The following is a 23,442-nucleotide window of genomic DNA, read 5'->3' as shown; positions in this document are numbered from 1 at the left end:
AGTCTGCACTGGGAACAGCCTCCCTCACCTCCTCTTACCCACAGAGGGTGTCTGACCTCTCTTCTCCCTGCTTTCCACCTTCAGCTCCACCCCGGCCACTGCCAGCCCCAGCTCCAGCTCCGGCCAGGCAGCACACATGGGGCCTCGACTCCAGCAGACCTCGGCCTGCATCCGTCTAGACCAGTGGTCAGCAAACTCATTAGTCAACAGAGCCAAATATCAACAGTACAACGATTGAAATTTCTTTTGAGAGCCAAATTTTTTAAACTTAAACTATATAGGTAGGTACATTGTTATTAACTTAATTAGGGTACTCCTAAGCTGGCCTTTGCTAAAAACGTCCTCAATCTGATTGAGGTACGTTCGCTGAGGTCGACCCCTTCCAACTCTCCCATCCACACTTGTCTTGTATACTTGTTTCGTCTATCTCCTTTCTGAAAACCGACTTCTGCACATGGGCCACGAAGTTTCAATCACACTGTACGTGTGTGCCCGCACGTGGTATTTTGTGGAAGAGCCACACTCAAGGGGCCAAAGAGCCGCATGTGGCTCGCGAGCCGCGGTTTGCCGACCACCGGTCTAGACTGCCCCTTGATTGTGATGATGATGTTAAAACTCAGTGCTAACACACACCGAGTCTGTTTCATCACAATCACCCGATGAAGTGGGTACAGAGAAGCTCCTGTGCTGCCCTTTCTGTTCCCTGTCACCTTGGACTTGGCAGGAGGGCACAGCACACATGATCAAATGCACACACGACACGAGACAAGACCCTGTAGGCTTCGGTAAGCTGACCTGCCACGGAGATGTCTCTCAGGGATCAAGACAGTGTCCAGCCCCGGCGTTAGCGCCCAGCCCGGGGGCCGGGGTGAGACCCGTCCACATGGCTCTGGAGGAAGGAGGGAGAGAGAACCACTACGTGGACAGAAGGGAAGGAAAGGAAACCGTCATTTCTTGGTATCCATTATTTGCCACAGATTAACTCACTGATTTCACAATTCTGTAATGAGGATTTATTTTTATAGATGAAGGAACAGAGTAACATGAAAGAAAATACAAAGGTAGCTGGGGTCTCACCGAGTGGGGCTTTGGATGCTGCCTTTAGCAACTTATTTTTTTTAAAACATATTTTATTGATTTTTCACAATAAATATAAGAATTTATTCTTATAAGTGTTTTTCTCTTATTTTGAGGTCTAAGTGAAACAGCAAGATATATGGTGATAATGGCAAAATGCTCTGTGAAAAGCCACACGTTAAACTATGTAATACACAGACTTGGAGGCTCAATAGGACGGGAAGTGAAAGACAGTAGGAAGCTTTTGTGGGACAAAGAGAGGAAGCAACCATCATCACACCGGCATGATGTGGGACAGAGAGCTAGAAACATCGATGAGAGAGAAACATCGATCAGCTGCCTCCTGCACACTCCACTTGGGGAGGTGCCTGCAACCAAGGTACATGCCCTGGACTGGAATCGAACCTGGGACCCCTGAGTCTGCAGGCTGATGCTCTATCCACTGAGCCAAACCGGTTAGGACTAGCAACTTATTTTTTAATATTTAAAAATATTTTTATTGATTTCAGAGAGGAAGTGAGAGGGAGAAAGAGATAGAAACATTAATGATGAGAGAGAATCATTGATCAGCTGCCTCCTGCATGCCCCCTACTGGGAATGGAGCCTGCAACCCTGGCATGTGCCCTGACTGGGAATCGATCCACAACCTCCTGGTTCAACCACTGAGCCACACCGGCCGGGCAGCAACTTAATTTTATTAGGTGATGCGGGGCATAGAAATGTATTTTAAAGGATCATGTGAAAGTGTATGCAAATGGGTCAGCCACTTTGGGGAGCAATCTGGCAGTATCTAGTAAAGATGAGACCCTTGTGCCCCCTGACTCAGCAATTCCAGGTCTAGCTGTGAACCTCAGAGAAGCGCTCACAAGTGTGCACAAGGAAACAGGGACGGGAGCCTCTGTCCCTCAGAAAGGAACGGACAAATGCAGTGGTTCTGTCTTACAATGGAACACCACACAGCGCTGAATGGATGAACTTGGCAGCATGTATTGGTACGAGTAAATCTCTAACATGTAATGTTGAATGAAGAAAGCAAGTTGGTAAGTGAATTGTACAGTATTGTGCCACCTGTGTAAAATTAAAAACCATAAACTAAAGTGTATATTGTTTACAGAAACAAAGATATTATAAAAGCCCAGAATTGTCCGTAGAATTTACACTAACTTCAGTACAGCAGTTAATTCTGGGAAGGGGAGGATGGCAGGAGGAGGAAGGAACAGGTCCCCACCTGTTCTATTACCTTCTGGAATGTTGAAAATGTTCCCCAATTTAGAAATGAAGTGTTCCTGTCCCTGTATGACTTGAGCTTTAGGAAGAGCCACATGCAGGACAAGCTGGGAGGGAAGAGACTGAGGCTGGGCAATCAGTAGAGGGGAGACGGGGCAGAAGCCAGCAGGTGGAGTAGGAAAAGAAATGAAGAGGAAGAGGAAAGTGACCCTCAGAATGATGAGCCAGAGTCTGGAGGGAGAAGGAACAATCACAGATCGCTTAATAGTCTACAGAAGCGAGCCTGGGGTGATAGGCAGTTGACTAGCCTCAGTGTTGATTCACGCCCACATGAGATTTACATCTGTTTGTTGAACATGTGTCAAGGGTGTTAGACTGAGCTGAGCGCTGCTCTCGTTCATGGCAGTTAGGAATTGGTCCATTTAGAGAAACCAAGGCTTGTACATGGCAGAGTCAGGACCCAACTAGGGACCCTGATTCAAATGCTGCCTCAGCCTAGAAATCATGAGATCCACAGGCCACCTGGTCCCAGTTCCTCAAAGCTCAGTTCAGGTACAGGAGTGACAAGGGCCGCCTGTGACTTCCTGAATTCACCTGGCAGTTTTATTTTTCATTGTGAAAATCGGCACTCTGAGTGATCACTTAACGTCACTTTTCAGTTAATAACTTCTAACAGCTTCTCTCCTCTCTCAGAATAAGGCCCTATCCTTCCAGGGCTCCAGGTGACCTGACCTTAGTGGCCATCTCTGATTCCATATCCTATTCCCACTTCTTGCTGTTCCTAGAATTCCTCCAAAATGCCTCTACCTCATGGCCTTGACCTGTGCTGCTCCCACTGTCCACCATGCAGCCCACTCCCTCACGCCCTCCTCCTTTACTGCTCTGCAGGGCACATGTCACCATTTGACACATATTCCTATTGGCTTATTTGTGTGAGGTCTGCTTTCTCCTAACAGAATATCTATGTTGCTTATTGCTATATCCCTAGATAGAGTGTCAGGCCTAGAACAGTGCTGACAGTTTCTGGCAATAGGAACATGAGGAGTCAATTCCCATCTACAGAAATCTAGTGCGACCAATTCATTAAAAACCACCATTTCAGGGCAATGGAAGATGACCAGTGACAGAGAGCAGCTTGAGAAGTGTTTGCTCACTGGGGAAGAGCTATTAAAATTAGGCAAGAAGGTGCATTCATGGTCCCTGTGCCTGGGCGAGTTCCCACCTATTTCAGGCAGGAAAACGCACAGCTGTACCGGTTGAAGGCGTGGACTTGGTGGAGGACAAGCAGCAGAGCAACTGGAAATGGGGGGGAGGGTTGTCTCTGGAAGCAAGACCAGTGGAAGGATTGAGATGATAAAACCCCTGAGATGATAAAGCCCCTGACAGGCTGCTAACGTGCAGAGAACTCCAGGGAGCCCTGAGAAATGAAAAGCTTAGGGAAACTTGCAAATTTTCTGTGATTTTCATTATATTCCCCGACCTCCACAGTTTAAGTGGCAGAGGTGGAAACCTTATTGGCTTGAGGTATGTAAATACAATCTCTGCCCAGATCTCTCCACAGTGAAACTATGTGGAGAGACCAGAAGGGCAGGGAGATAATAAGCAGAGATACCCGGGCTGCATACCACAGTGGAGAGAAGTGCACAGAACAGGCAAGCTAACTGCGTGCTGAACAAAACAGCAGAATACAACATAACCCAGCGTCACTACAACATCAGTGACTATGCTACTATGCCTGCTTTCCAAACAAAGGCATCACTAGACATGGTCAAGAAACAGAAGTGTGATCCATACTCAGGAAAAATAAAGCAGCAAGTAGAACTAGTTTTGAGTGGGCCCAGACAAGCACTTCAAAGCACCTATTATCAAAATATTTAAAGAATTAAAGAGAAATGTGCTCAAGAGTTAACAGAAAATATACTAAAAATGAGTGAGCAACAGGAAATCTCACTCAGTGGGGAAATGGACACTCTAAAAGGGAATCAAATGGGGATTTGAGAGCTGAGAGAACAATAACAGAAATGAAATTTCAGTGGATGTTGCTCAGTGGTGGATAGGAGATGCCAGAAGCATCAGTTAATAGGAAGAAGATCAACAGGAAGTAATGGGCTCAAAGAACAGAGAGAAGAAACATGAAGAAAAATGAAGAAAGCTTCTAAGAGCTGTACTCAATATTGAGTATTCTAATATGTGTGTAATTGGATTTCAAGGAGAGGAGAGAGAGAAAGGGACCAAAAAAAATACTTGAATAAGTGGTACACACTTCCCAAATGTGGTGAAAAACTGTAACCAAAGAAACTAAATGAACCCTAAAAGGATAAATACAAAGAAAACCACACCTAGGCACATCAAATTGCTGGGAGCCAAAGATAAGGAGAAAATCTTAAGTAACAAGAGAAAAACAACTCATCACATACAGAGAAACAATGATAAATGACAAATAATAGCTGGATTCTCCTCAGAAACAATGGATAGAATGACATATTCAAAGTGTTAGGGAAAAACCTGTTGACCAAGGGGTCTAACTCCAGTGAAAGTATTCTTTAAAAATGCAGGTGAAATAGAGACAGTCCCAGATTTTTGGGGGGTTTGTTTTGTTAATCCTCACCCAAGGATATTTTTCCATTGATTTTTCAGAGAGTGGAAGGGAGGGAGGGAGGGAGGGAAGGAGGGAAGAAGAGAGAGAGAGAGAGAGAGAGAAAGAGGGAGAGAGAGAGAGAGAGAAACATTGATGTGAGAGAGACAATTGATGGTTGCTTCCCACCTGCACCCTGACTGGGTGACTGGGGCTGGGGATCAAACCTGCAATCCAGGTATGTGCCCTTGACCAGAATTGAATGGAAAAATATCCTTGGGTGAGGATTTTAAAAAAATTTAACATAAAAGAAGGCAGGAAGAATAGAGGAACAAACACATGATAAACCGAAATCAGATGGCGAATAGCAAGATTAAACATTACACTAAATGTTAGATTTTTATCTCACATCATACACCAACATTAACTAAAAATGATCCTAGATCTAAATTAAAAGCTAATGCTAAAAAACTTAGAGAGAAAGATAGAGCAAGTCTCTGCAATGCTGATTTAGGCCAGTGGCCATCAACTGGGTATGCTTTTGCCTCCCAGGGGACATTCAGCGATGTCTGGAACACTTGGTTTTCACAACTTTGGAGTGGGGTGGATAACACTGGCGTCTACGGGGTGGAGGCCGGGGATGCTGTTAAACATCCCACAATGCACAGGACAGCCCTACCACGAAGAATTATCTGGTCAAAATGACAACAGTGCCCAAGTTGATAAACTCTGGGTTGAGCCAAGGTAGAATGCACTTAAGTATAAGGATTTATCAAATAGGTCAAAACTAGAAATCTACATGCCTCACTACAAAAAGGTACTATTATTCCAAAAATCTGTGATAATAGGTAAAAGCCATGAACTGCTTTGGTATTTACAAAAAATTAGATAAGAAAAGGTTTACTGTAGAGCATTGGTCAACCATTTCAGCATGTTTCCATGGAAACAGACGTTGGACAAGAAGGTGTGTAAATGCCTGAGAACCATCAGGTGTCTCTGAGCCTTACCTTGTTTTGAGCCCTCGGACGTCTATTCCCATAGAAACCAGTGGAAATGAGGGCAGTGGCCGTGAGCCAGCCTGTCGGGCAGTTCATCCCAGCCAAGGTCTGACAGCACAGGAGCCATGTTATGGAAATAAATGAATTTAGAGCGAGGAAAAAGGCAAAAGCTTTCATTGGGAACACTTTTTTTATGGACTTGGTTAAATAATGGAAAGGCCCAGCAAGTGATGCAGACATAAGACAGACGGTTCTTTGCCAATTAGGTAATGGAATTAAAAGTGTGTCCGCACTGTGCCAAGCAAGCTGACCACTGTGGGGCCCAGCAGAGCAGTTCATGGAGAGCTGCTTGCCGCTGGCTCTTGAACGTGTACCTGAAGCAGCGTCAGGCGGGTCAGCCGTCCCACAGGTCATGTAGGAAGGTGGCCGAGGAGAAAGGAGGCATGGCCCAAGCACTCCACAATGGCAAGGGCACTTGAGGGAAGCCTGCTCAGAAACCAGTGGCTCTAGGTCCCACCACCTTCTGTTTCAGCCAGATAACGGCATGTGCCCTCAGTTCATAAAATCAAGTTTCACCCTACACATGTCATGCGCTCCACCCCAAGCCCGTGTTCCCCATTTTTATTAAAGGCATCACCACCATCCCATCTATCTGGGGTCCAAGGATCCAACCTTCAGTGCCTAATGATGTGCCTGTCAGTTACCCATTCCTGCCGGTTTTGCCCTCCAGGAGCCTCTGCCAGCGGCCAAGGCTAACCTCACTCCCACTGAGTATGCAGCGGAAGGGAGGGCAGGCGCACAGGCTCGCACACCTGCCAGGGTTTGAATCTTAGTTCCACCAATTTTTGCCCCTGTCACAAGTTTCTGAACCTCCCTAAACTTTGGTTTCTTGTCCATAAAATAGGGCAAGAAACAGACCCCACTGGGCGGAGGGGCATGAGGAATAAATGAAAGGAAGCTCGTTAAGCTCCTGGCCCCAGCCTGCACATAGCAAGCTAAGGATTCCTAAGCTTCCTGGGTCTGCAGTTAAGTGAACACTGACACCAGATGAATCTTCCTAAGGCGCAGTTCTGTCCGCAGCCCTCAGTGGTTCTCCATTTCTGCAGCCTGACTCCAGATCACCATTCTAGCCTTGCCTGCCACCCTGCACTCTGTGTGCCCCAAGCTGAGGCCAAGGTGAACCGTCCTTGGTTGGTGTCAGGTCCATGCTCCCAGCTCATGCATTCCTTGGCTGGGATGCCCACCCTCTCTTATTTGCTACGTGTTTTGTTTTGTTTTTTAATCCACACCTAAGGATATGTTTACTTATTTTAGAGAGAGAGGGACGGAGAGAGAGAGAAGCATCGATGTGGGAGAAAAACACTCATCAGTTGCCTTTCATACATGCCCCAACCGGGAATGGAACCACAACCTGGGCATGTGCCCTGACAGGGAATCAAACCTACCATCTTTCGGTGTATAGGACGATACTCCATCCAACTGAGCCACTGGCCAGGGCTGCTATGTTTTGTGTGGCTTTTGTTTGTTTGTTTGTTTTTTAACGAAGTGCTCTTATTTATTTTTTATCTTTTAATATATTTTTTATTGATTTCAGAGAGGACGGGAGAGGCAGACAGAGATAGAAACATCAATGATGAGAGAGTATTGATTGGCTAACTCCTGCACACCTCCTACTGGGGATTTAACCTACAACCTGGGCATGTGCCCTGACTGGGAATTGAACTATGACCTCCTACTTCATAGGTCGACACTCAACCATTGAGCAACACTGGCCAGGCAGGGCTGCTATGTTTTTAAATAAAAGTTCCTTTTGAAAGACTTTGGCCTTTATCAGTTGGGGTGAGTATGAAGGGGATCAATGACCCAGATGATCAGATATGAGTATGGCAGTAATGGTCCCTGCCTGGACCCCAGCAGCGGCAATGGTGGGATGGAGGAAGCAGGAAAATCACAGGGAAGGTCTGAGACCACACAAGGTCCCTGAGCTCCTTCATGCTTGCAGTCCACTTCAGGGAGAAAGGGGAGGTGAGGCTGACATTTTGGGAGGGCCAGGCTCGTAGCCTCCTGGGTTAACCGTCTTTTTTTTTCTCTGTTCTAATGCTCTGACCTCTGGGGCCTTCCTGACCCTGGAAGGACCACCTCTCCCAGAGCTAGCCAGCTCCTGGAAATAGTAAACCACTCACTTGGGAGCACACCTTTCAAATGCAAACCAACCAATCCAGAGCCATACCCAACCACCAGACTCACACTCTGGGCCATTATCCACCTGCCCTCATCACCCAGGCCAGAGACCAGACAACCAGAGACAGTCTTCTTGCCCAGAGCCCACTGAAACCATTCGAACTAGTCAGTCCTAATCAGCTCCCCTGTCTCGCCCATTCCTTCCCACAGAAACCACGACAAAGGCCGTTGGCCACATGGCCCTGGTGCTCCCCGTGCAGTCCCCAGGACGTGGCACGCCCTTGCCTCTTGGGGACTGTAACAAACGAGCTCTTCAAAGCCGATTGTCTTCTGATCTGTTAGCCTTACTGAACCTCAGATGTTCTACTAATACACTGTACTTTACAATGCCCGAGGCTGCATGCTCATCGAGTGCTTCTCTCTGGCACCCATGCTCCCACCAGAGCCAGAGCAAAATGGGATGCCAGGTGCAGGGACACTGGTACTTAGCGTGGTTCTCTGCAGCCAGGCAGGGGGACCTAAAGCTGACGACAGCGCCGATGTATGAGCGATGATGATATAATCACCGTGACAGCAATAATGGAGCTAACATTCACCAAGGGCTTACAATGGCCCAGGAACCATGCCAAGTGCTTTGATGTTAATTATCCTCAGTGAAGCCAGATTCAGTTCTACTGCCTGAGGCTGCCTTTTCTTTGGATACTGAGGGCCTTGTATTGGTAAATGCAGAGAGCATCATATTAAGTTTTACCTTGAAAAGGAGTGACATGGAATTTTTTTTTAAAGGAACAGGACCGAGCCCTGGCCAGGTGGCTCAGCTGGTTGGAGCATCATCCTGTACACCAAAAAAAAAAAAAGTTGGCGGTTCAATTCCCCATTGGGGTACATACTTAGGTTGTGGGTGTGAACCACTGGGGAACATATGGGAGGCAACCAATCGATGTTTCTCTCACACTGATGTTTCTTTCTCTCTCTCTAAAAAAGAAAAAGTCAATAAAAACATATCCTTGGTGAGAATTTAAAAAGAAAAAAAGGAACAAGACCCAATTTTCTGCTTTCTACACTGATGCTTTAGGAAATACGGTTAAGAGGAAGGCCTAGCCTTCCTGTGTCACAGTCAACCACACGGAAGGGTCACTGGGTCTGAGTTTACAGCAGCCACTTGGGGGGGGGGGGGTCAGTGGCAGACGCACCCACCAGCATCCTCCTCCTCCTGGCACCTGACCAGCTTCCTCTCCTCAGAGTATGTACATAGGACACTGGACCAGGTGGAAGGGGTGGAGGCAGAAGAACTGATAAGACAAACACAGAGACACCCCCCCAAAAAACTATTCCAGCTCCTAGGAAAAGATGAAAAACTGTATCTATTTTATGAAGAGAAACTTTTAATGTCCAAACTCATAAACATTGTATACAACAAAACTGTAAACCAATGGTTCTCAAAGTGTGGTCTGGGGAAACTCTGGAGGTCTCAAGACCTGTTCAGGGGTCTATAAAGTCTAAACTATGTTCACAATAGTATATTATTATTATACTAGAGGCCCGGTGCATGTGCATGAATTCATGCATGGGTGGGGTCCCTCGGCTTGGCTGGTGATCGGGGCCAATTGGGGCCGCCTAGCCCAGTCCGGGGTGGGGAGGGACCGCAGGAGGTTGGCAGACTGTAGGAGGTTGGCTGTGGGAGTGCACTGACCACCAGGAGGCAGCTCCTGCATTGAGCGTCTGCCCCCTGGTGGTCAGTGCACATCATAGTGACCGGTCGACCAGTTGTTTGGTCAACTGGTCATAATGGTCGCTTAAGCTTTTATATACACTGAGTGGCCAGATTATTATGACCACCTGACGTTTGTAGGCAAATTAGCTATAATTTCGCGCTGAAGTTGCTAGAGGGCCAGACCATTATAAACGTCTGGATAGCACAACATACCTAAGTATCATTGCTGATCAAGTTCATCCTATCACGTTGATGGCGTATCCCAATGGAGATGGCTTCTTCCAACAAGACAATATGCCATGCCACGGTGCTCGTATTGTGCAGAAGTGGTTTCAAGAACATGAGGGAGACTTTACCTTGCTTAAGTGCCCCCACAATCACCAAATCTCAATCCAATTAAGCATTTGTGGGACGAAGTTAAAAGAGCCATCAGGCAGCTGGTTCCACAACCATCAAATCTCACAGAACTGGACAGTGCTAGTCATTAGGCCTGGTGTCAGATTCCTCGCATCACCTTTCAACATCTCGTGGAGTCAATGCCAAGAAGAATCGCCACGGTATTGAAGACAAAAGGTGGCCCAACGAAGTATTGATGGGGTGGTCATAATACTCTGGCCTGTCATAATAATCTGGCCACTCAGTGTATATAGATATCATATACAATAGATGTATGTATTTATTATAATATATACAGATGTATATATTTATTATAATATATACATAAAATAATATTGTTATTTTAATGTAATAAGATCTGTCTTTTTCACTCTCTTATCTACTGAGGTTTTCTGGAGGCTATGTGACCAGTGGTGCTATGACCCCTACAGCTAATGTAATGTATGCTTCAGTATCCCTGTTTTCTGATTTTCATAGCTAAGTTTGTTCTCAATAATTCTACTGTGCTTTTCCTGGCCATCTTTAGTTATATCTACTATAACTGCTATGCTTCATTATCACCCAACAAATCATTATTTTGAAATCTTGAAGTTTTCCTTTTTCTTATGCAGAAATAGGCTAGAAGTATACTTATTGTTATATTTTACAACAGTATTTTTATAATCAAAACAAACTTTTCTGAGTTTTTAAAATATCTCTAAAACTGTTACTATTTAGAAATTTAAGACTCATGTGGCCCTGGCTGATGTGGCTCAGTTGGTTGGAACTATGCACTGAAGGATCACGGGTTTGATTCCCAGTCAAGGCACATACCCAGGTTGCAGGTTTGATGCCCTGATTGATGTTTCTCTCTCACATTGATGTGTGTGTCTCTCTCTCTCTCTCTCTCTCTCTTTCTCCTTTCCTTTCCTTTCTCTCTAGAATCAATAAAAAACATATCCTCGGGTGAGGATTATAAAAAATTAAGACTCATTCATTCTAAAATAAAAGATAAAAGACAAGAAAATTTGTTCATAATACCTTTTTCCTATGGTTTTAAGACCGGATCACTGGCTTATAAAAGGGAGAGCAGAGGACTTGCTTTCTTTTTTCCTTTTTTAAAATATATTCTATTGATTTTTTTACAGAGAGGAAGGGAGAGGGATAGAGAGTTAAAAACACCGATGAGAGAGAAACATCGTTCAGCTGCCTCCTGCACACCTCCCACTGGGGATGTGCCTGCAACCAAGGTACATGCCCTTGACCAGAATTGAACCTGGGACCTTTCAGTGCGCAGGCTGACACTCTATCCACTGAGCCAAACCAGTTAGGGCAGGAGTTGCTTTCTTAACCTAAAGCTGCATCACTGATAGAAAGATGCTGAGAAAGTGAAACTGACTCATCAGAAAGTTCTGTGACTTAGGAGGGGAGGAAGCTGTCCCAAGGGCGAAACTGCAGATAAAAGACAGAAATATGATGGACACTATCTTTCCCTGTTTTATAAATGTCAATAATTTACCTCATTGTGTCTTATTAACAGAAAACATTAGAATAGTTTCACATGCCAGTGATGATGAGGTATGATTTTGAGACCAATTAGTAAGAGTTTAAAGAAAAAGAATTTGGATATTTTAAACATAAATGTTTATATTTATTATAATTATACAAATTATAGATGTTTTCTATAAAAGTAAAAAACTGAAAATGTTTTCAAACTAGATTTAAAAGCTACTGAAGCTGCATGATGGGTATACAGGAACTCTCTCCATTATTATTTTTTTCTACACAACTAAAAGTTTTGTCCCCTCACAAAAAATATTTAAAAAACAAAGCCACTGAAGAACCTGGAAGGGTAAGTTATTGTACTGTCTTGGTTGGAGAAACATACACCATGGCCTTGTACAGCTGATGTTGCTGATGCCTGCTGGATGGGAAGCTGGAAAAGAATTACAGCATGCTCCTTTCCAATAAAACAGTAGCTTGTTGAATAAAGATTAAGCTGCAAACATAACTGTTGAATTAATATCTCATTTGCAGAATTATGCCTGGACTTGCTATTTGCCTTGCATTCATCCAGTGTCAACAGTAACTCCTCATCAAAGATCTTTTATGGAAATGCTTGGCAACAAAACACAAGTGGTGTTGGCTGAAATACTTAACGTATTGAACACTTTTATTGACTTTCACGGTTTATCCTGGAACAGCTGCCCTGACATCTGCACCGATGGTGCAAAAGCAATGAAGGTAAAACCACTGGTGTGTGAGTATTGATTAGGCAAACCCCGTATAGTCACTGTATTGTCCACTGCCACCAGGTAGGTAGACAAGTGACAGGTAAAGATGACAGATAGATGATAGGGAGATGACGGACAGTTTCGTTTAACAATGTCCTTGATGAAACAGCTGGAATTAACGTATTTAATGAATCCCGGCTCTCGGGGCCCTCTGTGTAGCAGGGGCTGCACATGATGGTTCTCCAGAGGAAAAGCGTTTGTGAGGTTACCTGAGCTGCCAGCTGAATGAGGCGCTTTTTTCAAGGAGTACCATTTTTACTGGAAAGAATGACAAACTGGTTCCTCAGACTTGGGTATTTGGCAGACATTTCTTCAGAAATTAATGGGGGAGCCTGTCACTTCAAGGAGAACAACGGATGGTATCTATTATCAATAATAAAATTTGAAATGCCAAGAGAAAATAATTAAAAAACACTTGTATCTGTGACTGTGAGCTTGATAGTTTCCCAATGCCTAAAGACTAACAAATTGTATTAAATAATACGTTTCTTCAAAGCACTAGATGAGATGTGCTTGACCCCTTAAGTTGTACTTGTCATCTGTCCATGATCTTGTATATCCTGTCCAAGCTCATCTAATGATTGTTTCACTTCTCAGAAGAATGGGTCTGGAGTTTGTGGGCCAAGAGAGTATAAGAAGCAACTTAGGAAATACTGAAAACATCTGCCCTGACGCCATCGTCTCTCCCTTCTCCTGCCCTGAATGTTCAGCCTCTCCCTCTCTACTGGATCCTTCCCACCCGCACTGAAACATGCTCAGGGCTCCCTCAATGAAAACAAAACAAAAATGCCCTGTTTAGCTGCCGTCTACCTCTCCGCTTGCTCACAGCCAGGTCTGTGGAAAGAGCTGTATGTCCTTATCAGCTCCATTCTCTCACTTCCTCGTGCTCCTCAACCACTCAGTTTGGCCTTTGCCCCATCGGTCTGCTCCGCAAATGACCTCTGGTCCAGTGGGAAGCCCTTCTCACTTCCCACTTCCGCTGATCAGGCCTCTCTTCACCTCTCACCCATACGTCCTCCCTACGCCCCCGGTGGTGTCTGGGGTCAACAAAGAGGGCGGAACTTCCACAATTTTCTGCTACATGGACATATAAGCACATATATAATTCAGAAGGATGTGTGTTTTATATGTTTATTTTTTTCTGAAATAGAATCACACTGTGCACATTACTTTGCAATTTCCTTTTTCCATCTGACATTATATCTTGGACAGTCTACAAGGCATAAAAAAACATTTCTAGATCCACCTTTAAATTTTTTAAAATTCTGACACATAAATGTATGTATATCAGTCACAACTACCAAGTAAGTGTTAACCATCAGAACAAGTTGTTCCATTTTCATAAATTAGACAGAAAATCTTAGATTTTGCATCCGGGGTCTGTTGAGTGTGTCCGGTGGAGCAGGACCCCTGCTGAAGCTGTAAGTGCAGGGGTTTCAGCTCAATGCGAGGTGAAGGGAGCACGACTTCCCCGGCGCCGGCCCGTCCCACAGCCACTGTATCTTGGGAGGCACAAAGCAACCAACTGAAAACAATGGCTCCACTATCTTTCTGTGTTTTGGGTCTAAATATTACATTAAAGGATACTTTACATTTCTGAGCAAGATGACGTTTGACTCTAAGGCTCTGAAAGTCACTTCGCTGTCTCCTGCAAAGTTGTCACCTTGGGAGTGACAGCCACATTCCAACAACAGTGCTACTTGCTCAAGTGATTTTTGGAAAACTTCCTTTAGTCTAAGCATCTCTCACTTTCTAAATTTTAAAGGCAATTTTAAAAGTAACACCTGCCCTCGGTGGAAGCGGAGCAGAGCAGGTCACCTCACTAACACTCTGCAGCGAATGGTCAGGGAGGGAGAGTCCAGGATCTGCTGACCTGATTCATCACAGAGTAGAGTTGGCCCCAAACGCCAAATCCTTTCCTAAACTTCTAGGGCCCTAGCCGGTTTGGCTCAGTGGATAGAGTGCCGGCCTGTGGACTGAAGGGTCCTGGGTTTGATTCCAGTCAAGGGCACATGCCCGGGTTGCAGGCTCGATCCCCAGTGGGGGCGTGCAGGAGGCAGCTGATCAATGATTCTCTCATCATTGATGTTTCTATCTCTCTCTCTCTCCCTTCCTCTCTGATATCAATAAAAATATTTTTTAAAAACTGCAAAGTTCCAAAAAGCCCAGAAAATGAAAAGATCTCTATATTCCTTCATTTATAGTAGACTATAATTGCTTTCACAGAGAAATTTCCAAAAGTTGAATTTCTGTCAACTAGAACAGTTGAACCAAATGAATTTTCCCTTGCAATACAAAAATAAAGGGGTTAATAGCAACAAAACAGAAAAAAACCCCAAAGGGGTAACACAGGAAGGGAAAAACAGATCTTGAGAGGAACTTTGGGACACGATGGCAACAAGTTATTGAAATTAAATAAGATATTAACTCAAAATAGAATTTAACACAGCACTGAAGGGCCAGGCACAGAGGTGGTGTCTTATCACGTCTTATCACAGGGCCGAGAAGCCTGGGTCAGGGAGCTGGCTTGGCAAAGGTGGCCTGTTTTTGGACGGTTAGTAGGCTAAGATGGATTTTTACATTTTTAAATATTTGAAAAAAAATTTAGTGACATATAAGTCATACAAAATTCAAATTTTACTACCTACAAATAAAGTTTTATGGGAACACAGTCACAGCCATCCAGTTCTGTATTGTTGATCGCTACTTTGAGTGGTTGCAACAGAGACCCTGTGGCCTGCAAAGCCTAAAATATTCACTATCTTCCTCTTTACAGAAAGTGTGCTGATCCCTGTTCTAAACCAGATTTTACTGCCATTATCTCTCTGGTGCCTGCAGCTGGCCCCCTGCCCCTCGGCCCACCTTTGCAGAGGAAGGGCCTGGAGGAGGTGCTGGCCTGGATGTGGGCTGAGGTCCAGAACTGTGCTTGCCCCCCAAGCCGAGCGAGCCAGAACACTCACTGGTGCCACCTGCAGCCTGTGAAGAAAATGGCCTGAGGAGGGACCTACACTTGCAGGTCTCACTCAGCACAGCTGTCCTCCCTGCTGAGGGCTCTTAAATGAACTATCTCCCCATCGGATGACATCAATGGACAGAAACCTGGCTTTTACAAACCTTTTAAACTGAAAGACGCAACTCCAAATAAAAAGGCACCTCCCAGCCTTCACTCCCCACAAAACAGAAAGAACACAGACCGTTTAGTGCTACAGAGAACTAGGGAGGACACCGGGTACGTTTTTTCTAGGTCTGAAGGGAAAACAGTGAGAAGGCATGCCATCTGAAATCGCCTCTCCAGCTGATGAGCCACCGTTCTCTGTACCACTTCACGAGACGCACCCACACTACTTCTGAACCTTCGCGCTCTAAAACAACAGGTAAGCAGGTTTTTCACATCTGAGAAAACCCAGATCAAAAGAATGCAAAAGAACCCAGTAAACTGGTTAGTACTGCCAGCTCTGAACCACACCCTGTACTTGCACACTACGGATTCTCACCGTGAGCCTCATGCCCAATGTTCCCACCATGGAAGGCAGGTGGAGGCCCCTTCAAAGCAAAAAACTCCTGTTGAAGAATTATCTTTCGACCTCCCAGAAATCCCCAGTGCCACCAGGTGTGGCATCCCCGTGCCGGTGGCAGGACGCACACCCGCCATGCGGCAGACAGACTTCAGACATGGCCCCACCAGTTCCCCCTGAACCTCCTGCTGGTTCCCCCCAACCTCCTGCTGGTGGAGTCTAACTGCCGGCCCACACCCTGGGCTGGGATGCACCCTGAGCAGAGGCCGCAGAAGGGATGCTCTGAGACTGCTGAGCCCAGAAGAGGATCAGAAGCTGCCACTTCTTCCCTCTTGGAGCCCAGCGGCCGACTGATAAGGAAGTCCAGGCTAGACCCCGGGGTGATCAGAGGCCCCGTGGAGAGGGGCCCTGGAGGGTGCGTGGCAGCTTGGACACAGAAAGCAGCAGCCACATTCCACCCCGACCAAGACCAGCAGAAAACCCTCCAGCTGAACTCCAGCCAACCTACAGAACCGTGAGAAAGGCAGCAGGGAGAAAAACCACCTTTTCCGGACTAACTTTTCAAGGCAAGGAAGGGACTCAGAATAGTCTGACACAAGTTTCCTACGGGTGTGAAGAGCCTCCAACTTACCTCATCATCTTCATCTTCATCATCATCAGATTCGAGAACACCATCCGGGAACTCTTCTATAAAGAAAAAAATCCATGAGTGACTGTGAACACAGTTGGGAGCCTTGGTCAACAAAATCCTGGGGCTCTGCAGAGACCTGTAAACACCCTAGTGAGAGTAAGTTACATCAAAGCAATCATGCTCCTGGTACCATTTCAGCCATAGTTTGATTTTAAATATATCTCTCCATTTTTACCAGAACACACTAGTAGTTGCATGAGAAAAAGTAAAAGCCAACACACAATTTCAGGGGCATTCAGGGGAGAGTAAGCCAGTATTATTGCTAGGCCTTGTGCTGGATCCTGCCACACATGTTATTTCACTCAATTCTAATGAAGATTTTGTCGCCTCTTATCCCCATTTTATAGCAACTGGAGACACAGAGACGATAAGGGACTTGTTTATGGCCACATTCCCAGTAAGTCACAGAGTTGAGATTCAAACTGATTCTAATTTTTAAACCCCATGATGTTTCCACCTTCCGCAAAGGGCCTGCAAGCAAGTGGCTTTCAAAATGGAGGTGCTGCGATGTTCATCAGTGACAAACCTTTCTTTTCAAATATGGAAAAGCCTTAAAAAAAGGGAGAGAATCTTAGACATTTCATGAGGCCACAGGCTAATCCAGGGGGCGTGGTCATGGCAGGTCGGGTTCCTGAAGGCTCTTGGGGTTCACTGCTAGATCTTGAAAGACTTTACAAAGGAGGAATACATTAGTAGGGCAATGGAGTCACAGAAAGAATAAGCCTCTGTTTCTTTGTCTGTAAAATGGGTATGAGACCACCTACTTCCTAGGATTGTCGGGAGGGTCTTACACACGCCAGAACTAAACCACCCGGCCCAGGGCCAGGTCCACAGCAGGCATTGCATAGAACTTAGTTACCTTCCCTCCATGAAGCCTTCCTCGATCCCTCACTGAGCAGTCGCCAGTGTCTCCCCTGAACACACTCGGCATTTATCTACAACCTGGTCATGATCACCACTTTTGGACAATCCATGTTTACTAACGATGGCTGCTGACTTGCCTGGGATCCTCCTCACCCACTGTGCTGGATAGTGAGTCCCTGGGAACAGCGCCCCGACTTACTCATCTCTGTGCCCCTCTGCACCTTCCTCATTATCACTCATTTCTTGAACAGATGACATGAAAGTAAAGAATGCCTGAAAGAGGACAGGAAGTCAAACAGGAAGGAGGAGGAAAGAAGGAACCAAGGCTATTACTCTTGAAGAGGCTGGTGGCAGATTCACCCTAACTAATCAAGCCCCAAGCCATTTCCTAGGAGGGAATATGTAGAAACCTCGGGACAGCCCTCATTCTAAAGGGAAGGCCCACTGACTTAGCTGGCCCGCGGCCAGCAGGACACACCTGTGGGGCCTGCATGCCTCCGCGCCTCTCGGGCCGAGCTGTCGTCATGGAATCTGTTTAGTCAGAAAGCCACTCTGCAGACAGGAGGCTGCTGTCACTCTGAAGCGTAATTACCTGACTATTCCCCACCGGCCCCTGGGCAGCATGACCGAACTCCACCTTCCCCAAAGGGCCTGCAAGCAAGTGGCTTTCAAATGGAGGTGACAACCCTTTCTTTTCAAACATGGAAATGCCTTTAAAAAAAGAAGCTTAGACAATTCATGAGGCGTCAGGCTGCTCCAGCCATATTCCCATCCCTGAGCCGACTGGTTCAGACTCATCCTATCTCAGAGCCACCCAGTCCTGGGAACTGAAGTGCTTAGAGACCTCGGCTTTCCTCTCTGGAGGGAGGGAACGGGAGCCCTGCCCCACACTGTTCCCGGCTGTGGCTCCCCAGTAACTACCAGGGCATGGCTCCGCAGCTGCCAGTACCCTTCCTTCCCTGAGAGCCGTGACCGGTCAGGCCTTCGTGTCCTCTCTTCAGGGACCGGCCAGTATCTGCTCCCCTAGCTGAGGGCTGGGTTACCCCTTAGGCCTCACCAGAGTAGTCCTTCTCCACCTGTGGGTTAGGTTCCAACATATACTGGAATCTCTGTACTTGAAAATCTTCAAACTCTATTGGGAAAATAGCGCTGGAGGACTGAGAGGGACTTGAAAGTCTGAAAACCCAATCACAGGTTCTTACTTTCACTCAACTGAAATGAGGCCATGCCACTGTGCGGATCTTACACCAGCGAGCTGCTGCCGCCTCCCCTCTGCTGTCAGTTCGCCCCTGAGGAGGAAGCCGCTGGACAGACGCCCTCCAGCTCCCCCTCCTCCAGGTCCATCACGCAGCTGGTGGTTCACTTGTTAGGCCCGTGGTTGGCAAGCTGCGGCTCGCGAGCCACATGCGGCTCTTTGGCCCCTTGAGTGTGGCTCTTCCTAAGCCTTAGGAGTACCCTAATTAAGTTAATAACAATGTACCTACCTATATAGTTTAAGTTTAAAAAATTTGGCTCTCAAAAGAAATTTTTGCCGACCACTGTGTTAGGGCATTTGCACTTGTCAGTCTGGCCTCCATCCAAACGCTCACCGACTTTCTAATCTAATATTGTGTCAGAGTAGCAGACTCCTGTGGAATCATCTCTGGGCCCTGCCATTGTCCTTTGGGTACAGAATAACTCAGGTGCTTGAGATAAAAGGGAAATACTTCAGATCGTCTCTATTTAAACTGGAACTTACTGAGTTAAGCAGGTATTTCCCAAGCTTTTCCTGAACACACAAGGTTACACAGCCCAGCTCTGCCCAGATAACTTCTTGCCAAAGCACATCCCGTATACCGACCCCTCCCAGCTCACATTCTTCAGCAAACTGGTTCGAGTGCCAGTTTTATGGAAGGAAAAGAGATGTTTTCTAGCCAGAGATGGAGAGGGAGGGGCCCATCCTGCTTCTTGGCTGCCAGGGAGGTGGGAAGGCTGACCAAGAAATGGAGGTGGTGAGTGTCGGTAAAACTGCAACGCAGTCGGCCCTGAAGGGGAGTCCCGACAGCAGGACCCTGCAGCTGCAGAGGAGCCTGGCCCGGGAGGGAGCCTCAGGGGGGCGGTGACCCTGGAGAAGACAGGGAACAGCTTTCCCCGGCCATTCGCCACCTTCCCCAGCTGGGGCTGCTACCCACAGAAGGTTAGGGAGCAGCCTCAGCCGGGACTGAGGGTAAGGTTTTCTTTCACTTAATTTTTTTTAACCTGTCCACCCAGCAGAATGGAGGCCCAAAGTCAGAATCGAAGTCGTTGCAGAAAATAAAGTCCTATTCCTGTCCGCCTGGATTTGGGATGAACTGTACTTGCTCCGTGAAACCAGAGGAAGGTGTTCAGGTGGAAACGGGCCCCGGCCTGGGGGAGCCGAGCTCTCAGACTCCTGGCTGCTGCCTCGCTGCCTCCTGTCTGTCAGGAGCCCCGTGAGGCCCTCCTATGCCTCCCCCGTTTCCGAGACAGGGATTCGCCACTTTGGCTGCGTTTGGAATCACCTGGAAGCTTTAAACACGATTTGCAGCTGGGCCCCCAGAGGTTCTGGTTTAAGTAGGGTGGGGGCTGCCCTGTGCAGCCAGGCTGTGCACCGGGAGCTGGAGGAACCACCTGCAGGCTTCTTCCAGGAAAGGGCATCTGGCATCCCTCTGCCTGGCTTCGGCCAAGCTGCTGACTTGGGATCAGAGCAGAGATGGAGAGATTCCGTGTTTCACCTTGTTCGTGTGCTGAACAGATTTGTGCACTTGGATTCTCAATGATGGGGACGTTTGGAGTCAAGAAAGGATAGGTAGAGAGACATAAGTGACGTGTTTGGCCCCTAGGTGCTGGCAGTGCAGGTGCCCCTGGCACATGTACAAGTCAGGATGAGGGTGTCGGCAATCCACAAAAAGCACTGTTTCCCCCCACCACCCCAGTCCCATCCAGGGCATCCCTCACCAGCTTTTCTGCTCATTATGGGATGTGGGTTGTCATGGTAATGGAGGAAGCTGGATAGAAAGGAGATCACATCCTCCCATGCTCTCAATGGCAACATAACTTTTCCTGGAGTGGATGAGTGCATGTGAAAGGAGGATCACGTTTTCGACCGTGGCGCTGGGAAGACCGGCATCTGTCTTCATTATTTACCCGAGGACTTGGGGAAGCCACTCTTTGGAGGTGGGGGGAGGATTAGGAGAGACCCACATAAAGGGAACTTATAGGTAGAGAAGGGTTTTGTTGACTATCAGCCTGAAGTGTGGTAAGTGATTGTTGATTTGGGAAAATGTGGCCTTGACTACCTGGGTGAACTTTTGTTTCAACCAGGTAGTCCAAGATATGACAAGCCCTCTCATATCTTTCTGGCACATGTGAAAGATTAAAAAGATAGCTTATAGATTCTTGCATCAAACGGACCTGAATTAAGCTGCTTGATGATGAATTCGATCTGGCGGATCATTTCAGCGTTGCCTTCTTTCATGAAGCAGCGAAGGATGTCTTCCATTCCCTAAGGCATTGGAGAGATAACCGTTAACATGTCGTAGTTTCAGCTAATCCTCCCCAAACACTTTCTTCTCTATGCACAAAGAAAAGTCCTCAGCTCAGCACTAAAAATTTTTTTTGTTCTTTTTATAATGCACAGTGAAATTATTTCCTTTTTGGTTGATTATCTGACCCAATTACAACACACTTAGTCAAAAAACAAAAAACAATGGTCATACAACTTTACTGCATAAATATTTCCTTTAGTTTGGCAATATGTTGTTGTTGTTGTTGTTGTTTTGGGGGGGGTGGTCTTTCCTTAAATTTACACACTGCCTTCTAGATTTTAGGGCCAAATTTGGTCTTTGAAAAGTAAAATCTATGCTCAGGGAAATAAATGAACAAATAGGACCTTTTTTAAAGCAGTTATTCTGTTTGTATCAAAAGAATTATAAAGTCACTACATTATGTACTACTTTATTACAAAATACTGACATCATAGCTTTCAATACTAACAGAATTTCAGGGAAATGTAGAGCTAAGTGTCTATTTCCTCCTTCTCTTTCCTTGCATGATGTGAATGAGTATGTGTGGCTGGACCTGACAAAGCTTTCTCACCACCACGAGGGAAATGAGTATCTAATAATGAACTCAAAAGAGGAAGCAGAGTCCAGAGGTGCAGGCAAAGAAATGGATCTAGGAACATGTGGACCCTGGAACAGCTTGCTGTGCCTGAAACTTATGCCTGGACTGTCCAGTTATATGAGCTAACAAGTTCCCTTCTCATGCAGGCCAGGTTGGAATCCATAGCTCTAGAACTGAATTAAAGAAGTGCCAAGAGTAGCTTTAAACACGGTAATTCCCATCATGTAAAGCAGAGCATTAGTCCTGGCTAGGTATCTAAGTGGTTAGAGCATTGTCCTGATGTGCCAAGGCTGTGGGGTTGAACCCGGCCAGGGCACATACAAGAAGCAACCAATGAATGCATAAATAAGTGGGACAACAAATCGATGTTTCTCTCTCTTTCCCCCATCCTCTCTCTAAATCAATAAATAAAATAAAAAATAAAGCAGAGCATCATCTCCTTCTAGAGAGGTTAAATCTGGATTGTCATCCTAGCTCCCCGCAAGTTAACTGTGTGACCTCGGTCACGTTACGTAACCTCTCTCAACTACAAAGTGAGGATAGCAACTTGAGCAAACATGAGAGCTTTAAAGATAAAGTATATCATCGGGTGTTGGTTTTGTAGGTGTATACATCTGTCAAATGTATTAACTGTACATGCAGGGCCTGTGAATCTCATTGTGAATTAAGCCTCAAAATACAGTGTCTAGTCCAATGGCCGGCACACAGCAGATGCTCAATCAAGGGTTGAGACTGCTTGTTGTGGGGCTGGTGGCTCAGGAGAGAGAGCTGGCAGCTAAAGCCAAGGGATACAGGAGGCTCCCAGTGACAGCAGAGTGAGAAGAGGGTGAAGATGGAACCTTAGAGAACAGGCGGGCAGAGGCAGACAAGCGCACAGGAGAACCTGAAGGGGGGTCGGGAGGAAAGAGCTCTGGAAAGTGCTTAAGTTGAGATGAGCATTTCCAAGAAGGCGTGGTCAGCGGTGCTGAGGGCTCCTGCGGGACCGTCAGATGCCTGGGCTTGTCTGACCAAAGCGACAGGCCCTTCACTGTCAGGAACGCTGAGTTTATGCCTCTCCGTCTCCTAAACTGGTCTCCACATTCTCACCTCCACCCAAGGTGAGGGCAGAGGAGGAAGAGTGTGTGAAGCAAAAGCAGTATAAGCCCCAAAAGGCCAAAGACCGGGTCACCATGCACCGTCAAGGTCAATGTCTTTAATCAGTGGAGTGAGATGTTCACTCAGGCTCTCCTCTAACTTTTCCTTCTCAGACGTTACTTTTGCAAACGATCATCTGCTCATATATTGAAAAATATATTTTTTCCCACTTGCTCTCTTGCATGTAGCTCTAGCTCAGTTGTTACTTAGGGGTTAAAAAAAGAAAAAGAAAATGAAAATCACCACTTCCTTCTCTGTAATTAGCAGGATCATTTGAGGGAAGATTTCTTAATAAAAAATTCTCCAGGCACATGACCCAGATTCTGCCAATCAATGTACCCGCGTGAGACTCACTGGGAAGCGGGCGATGTGACAGGTGGGAAGCAGCGGCATCCAGTCCTTTGGGGACAGTAGAGGCAGTTTTTTTGGCTTCATGGGCGTGAGCCGTGGGCGTGGGGTCATGGTACAAGCTGCCGTGGTCCAGCTGTCACCGGAGCAGCCTCTGGAGCATGTGGGCATCCTCCTGGCCGCGTAGCTGCTAACCCAGCTCCTGACCGGGCACCTGGTCTGCACCAGCCCAGGCAGGACGTTTGGCGGGTTCACCTCCCTGGGGACTCCAGCCCAGCTGCCCCCGCCTGGACACAGGCATCGGTGCGGTGGGCTAGTGGTGCCCCA

At 46.5% G+C, this 23,442-nt stretch overlaps 1 protein-coding gene across 1 annotated transcript in view; it reads right to left on the bottom strand.

The window, feature by feature from the left end:
- ARMC9 (armadillo repeat containing 9) overlaps positions 1 to 23,442 on the bottom strand; it is a 111,535-nt gene that overhangs the window by 32,965 nt on the left and 55,128 nt on the right. The window contains exons 18-19 of the mRNA XM_036320412.1: positions 20,923 to 21,013; positions 16,588 to 16,643 (exon numbers count right to left, since the gene is read on the bottom strand). Coding sequence (XP_036176305.1) covers positions 16,588 to 16,643; positions 20,923 to 21,013 — 147 coding nt within the window. The remainder of the gene's footprint in view (positions 1 to 16,587; positions 16,644 to 20,922; positions 21,014 to 23,442) is intronic.

Source organism: Myotis myotis, unplaced genomic scaffold, assembly GCF_014108235.1.
Source record: "Myotis myotis isolate mMyoMyo1 unplaced genomic scaffold, mMyoMyo1.p scaffold_m19_p_8, whole genome shotgun sequence".
Classification (NCBI taxonomy): domain Eukaryota; kingdom Metazoa; phylum Chordata; class Mammalia; order Chiroptera; family Vespertilionidae; genus Myotis; species Myotis myotis.
This window is presented reverse-complemented; position numbering and strand designations above follow the sequence as displayed.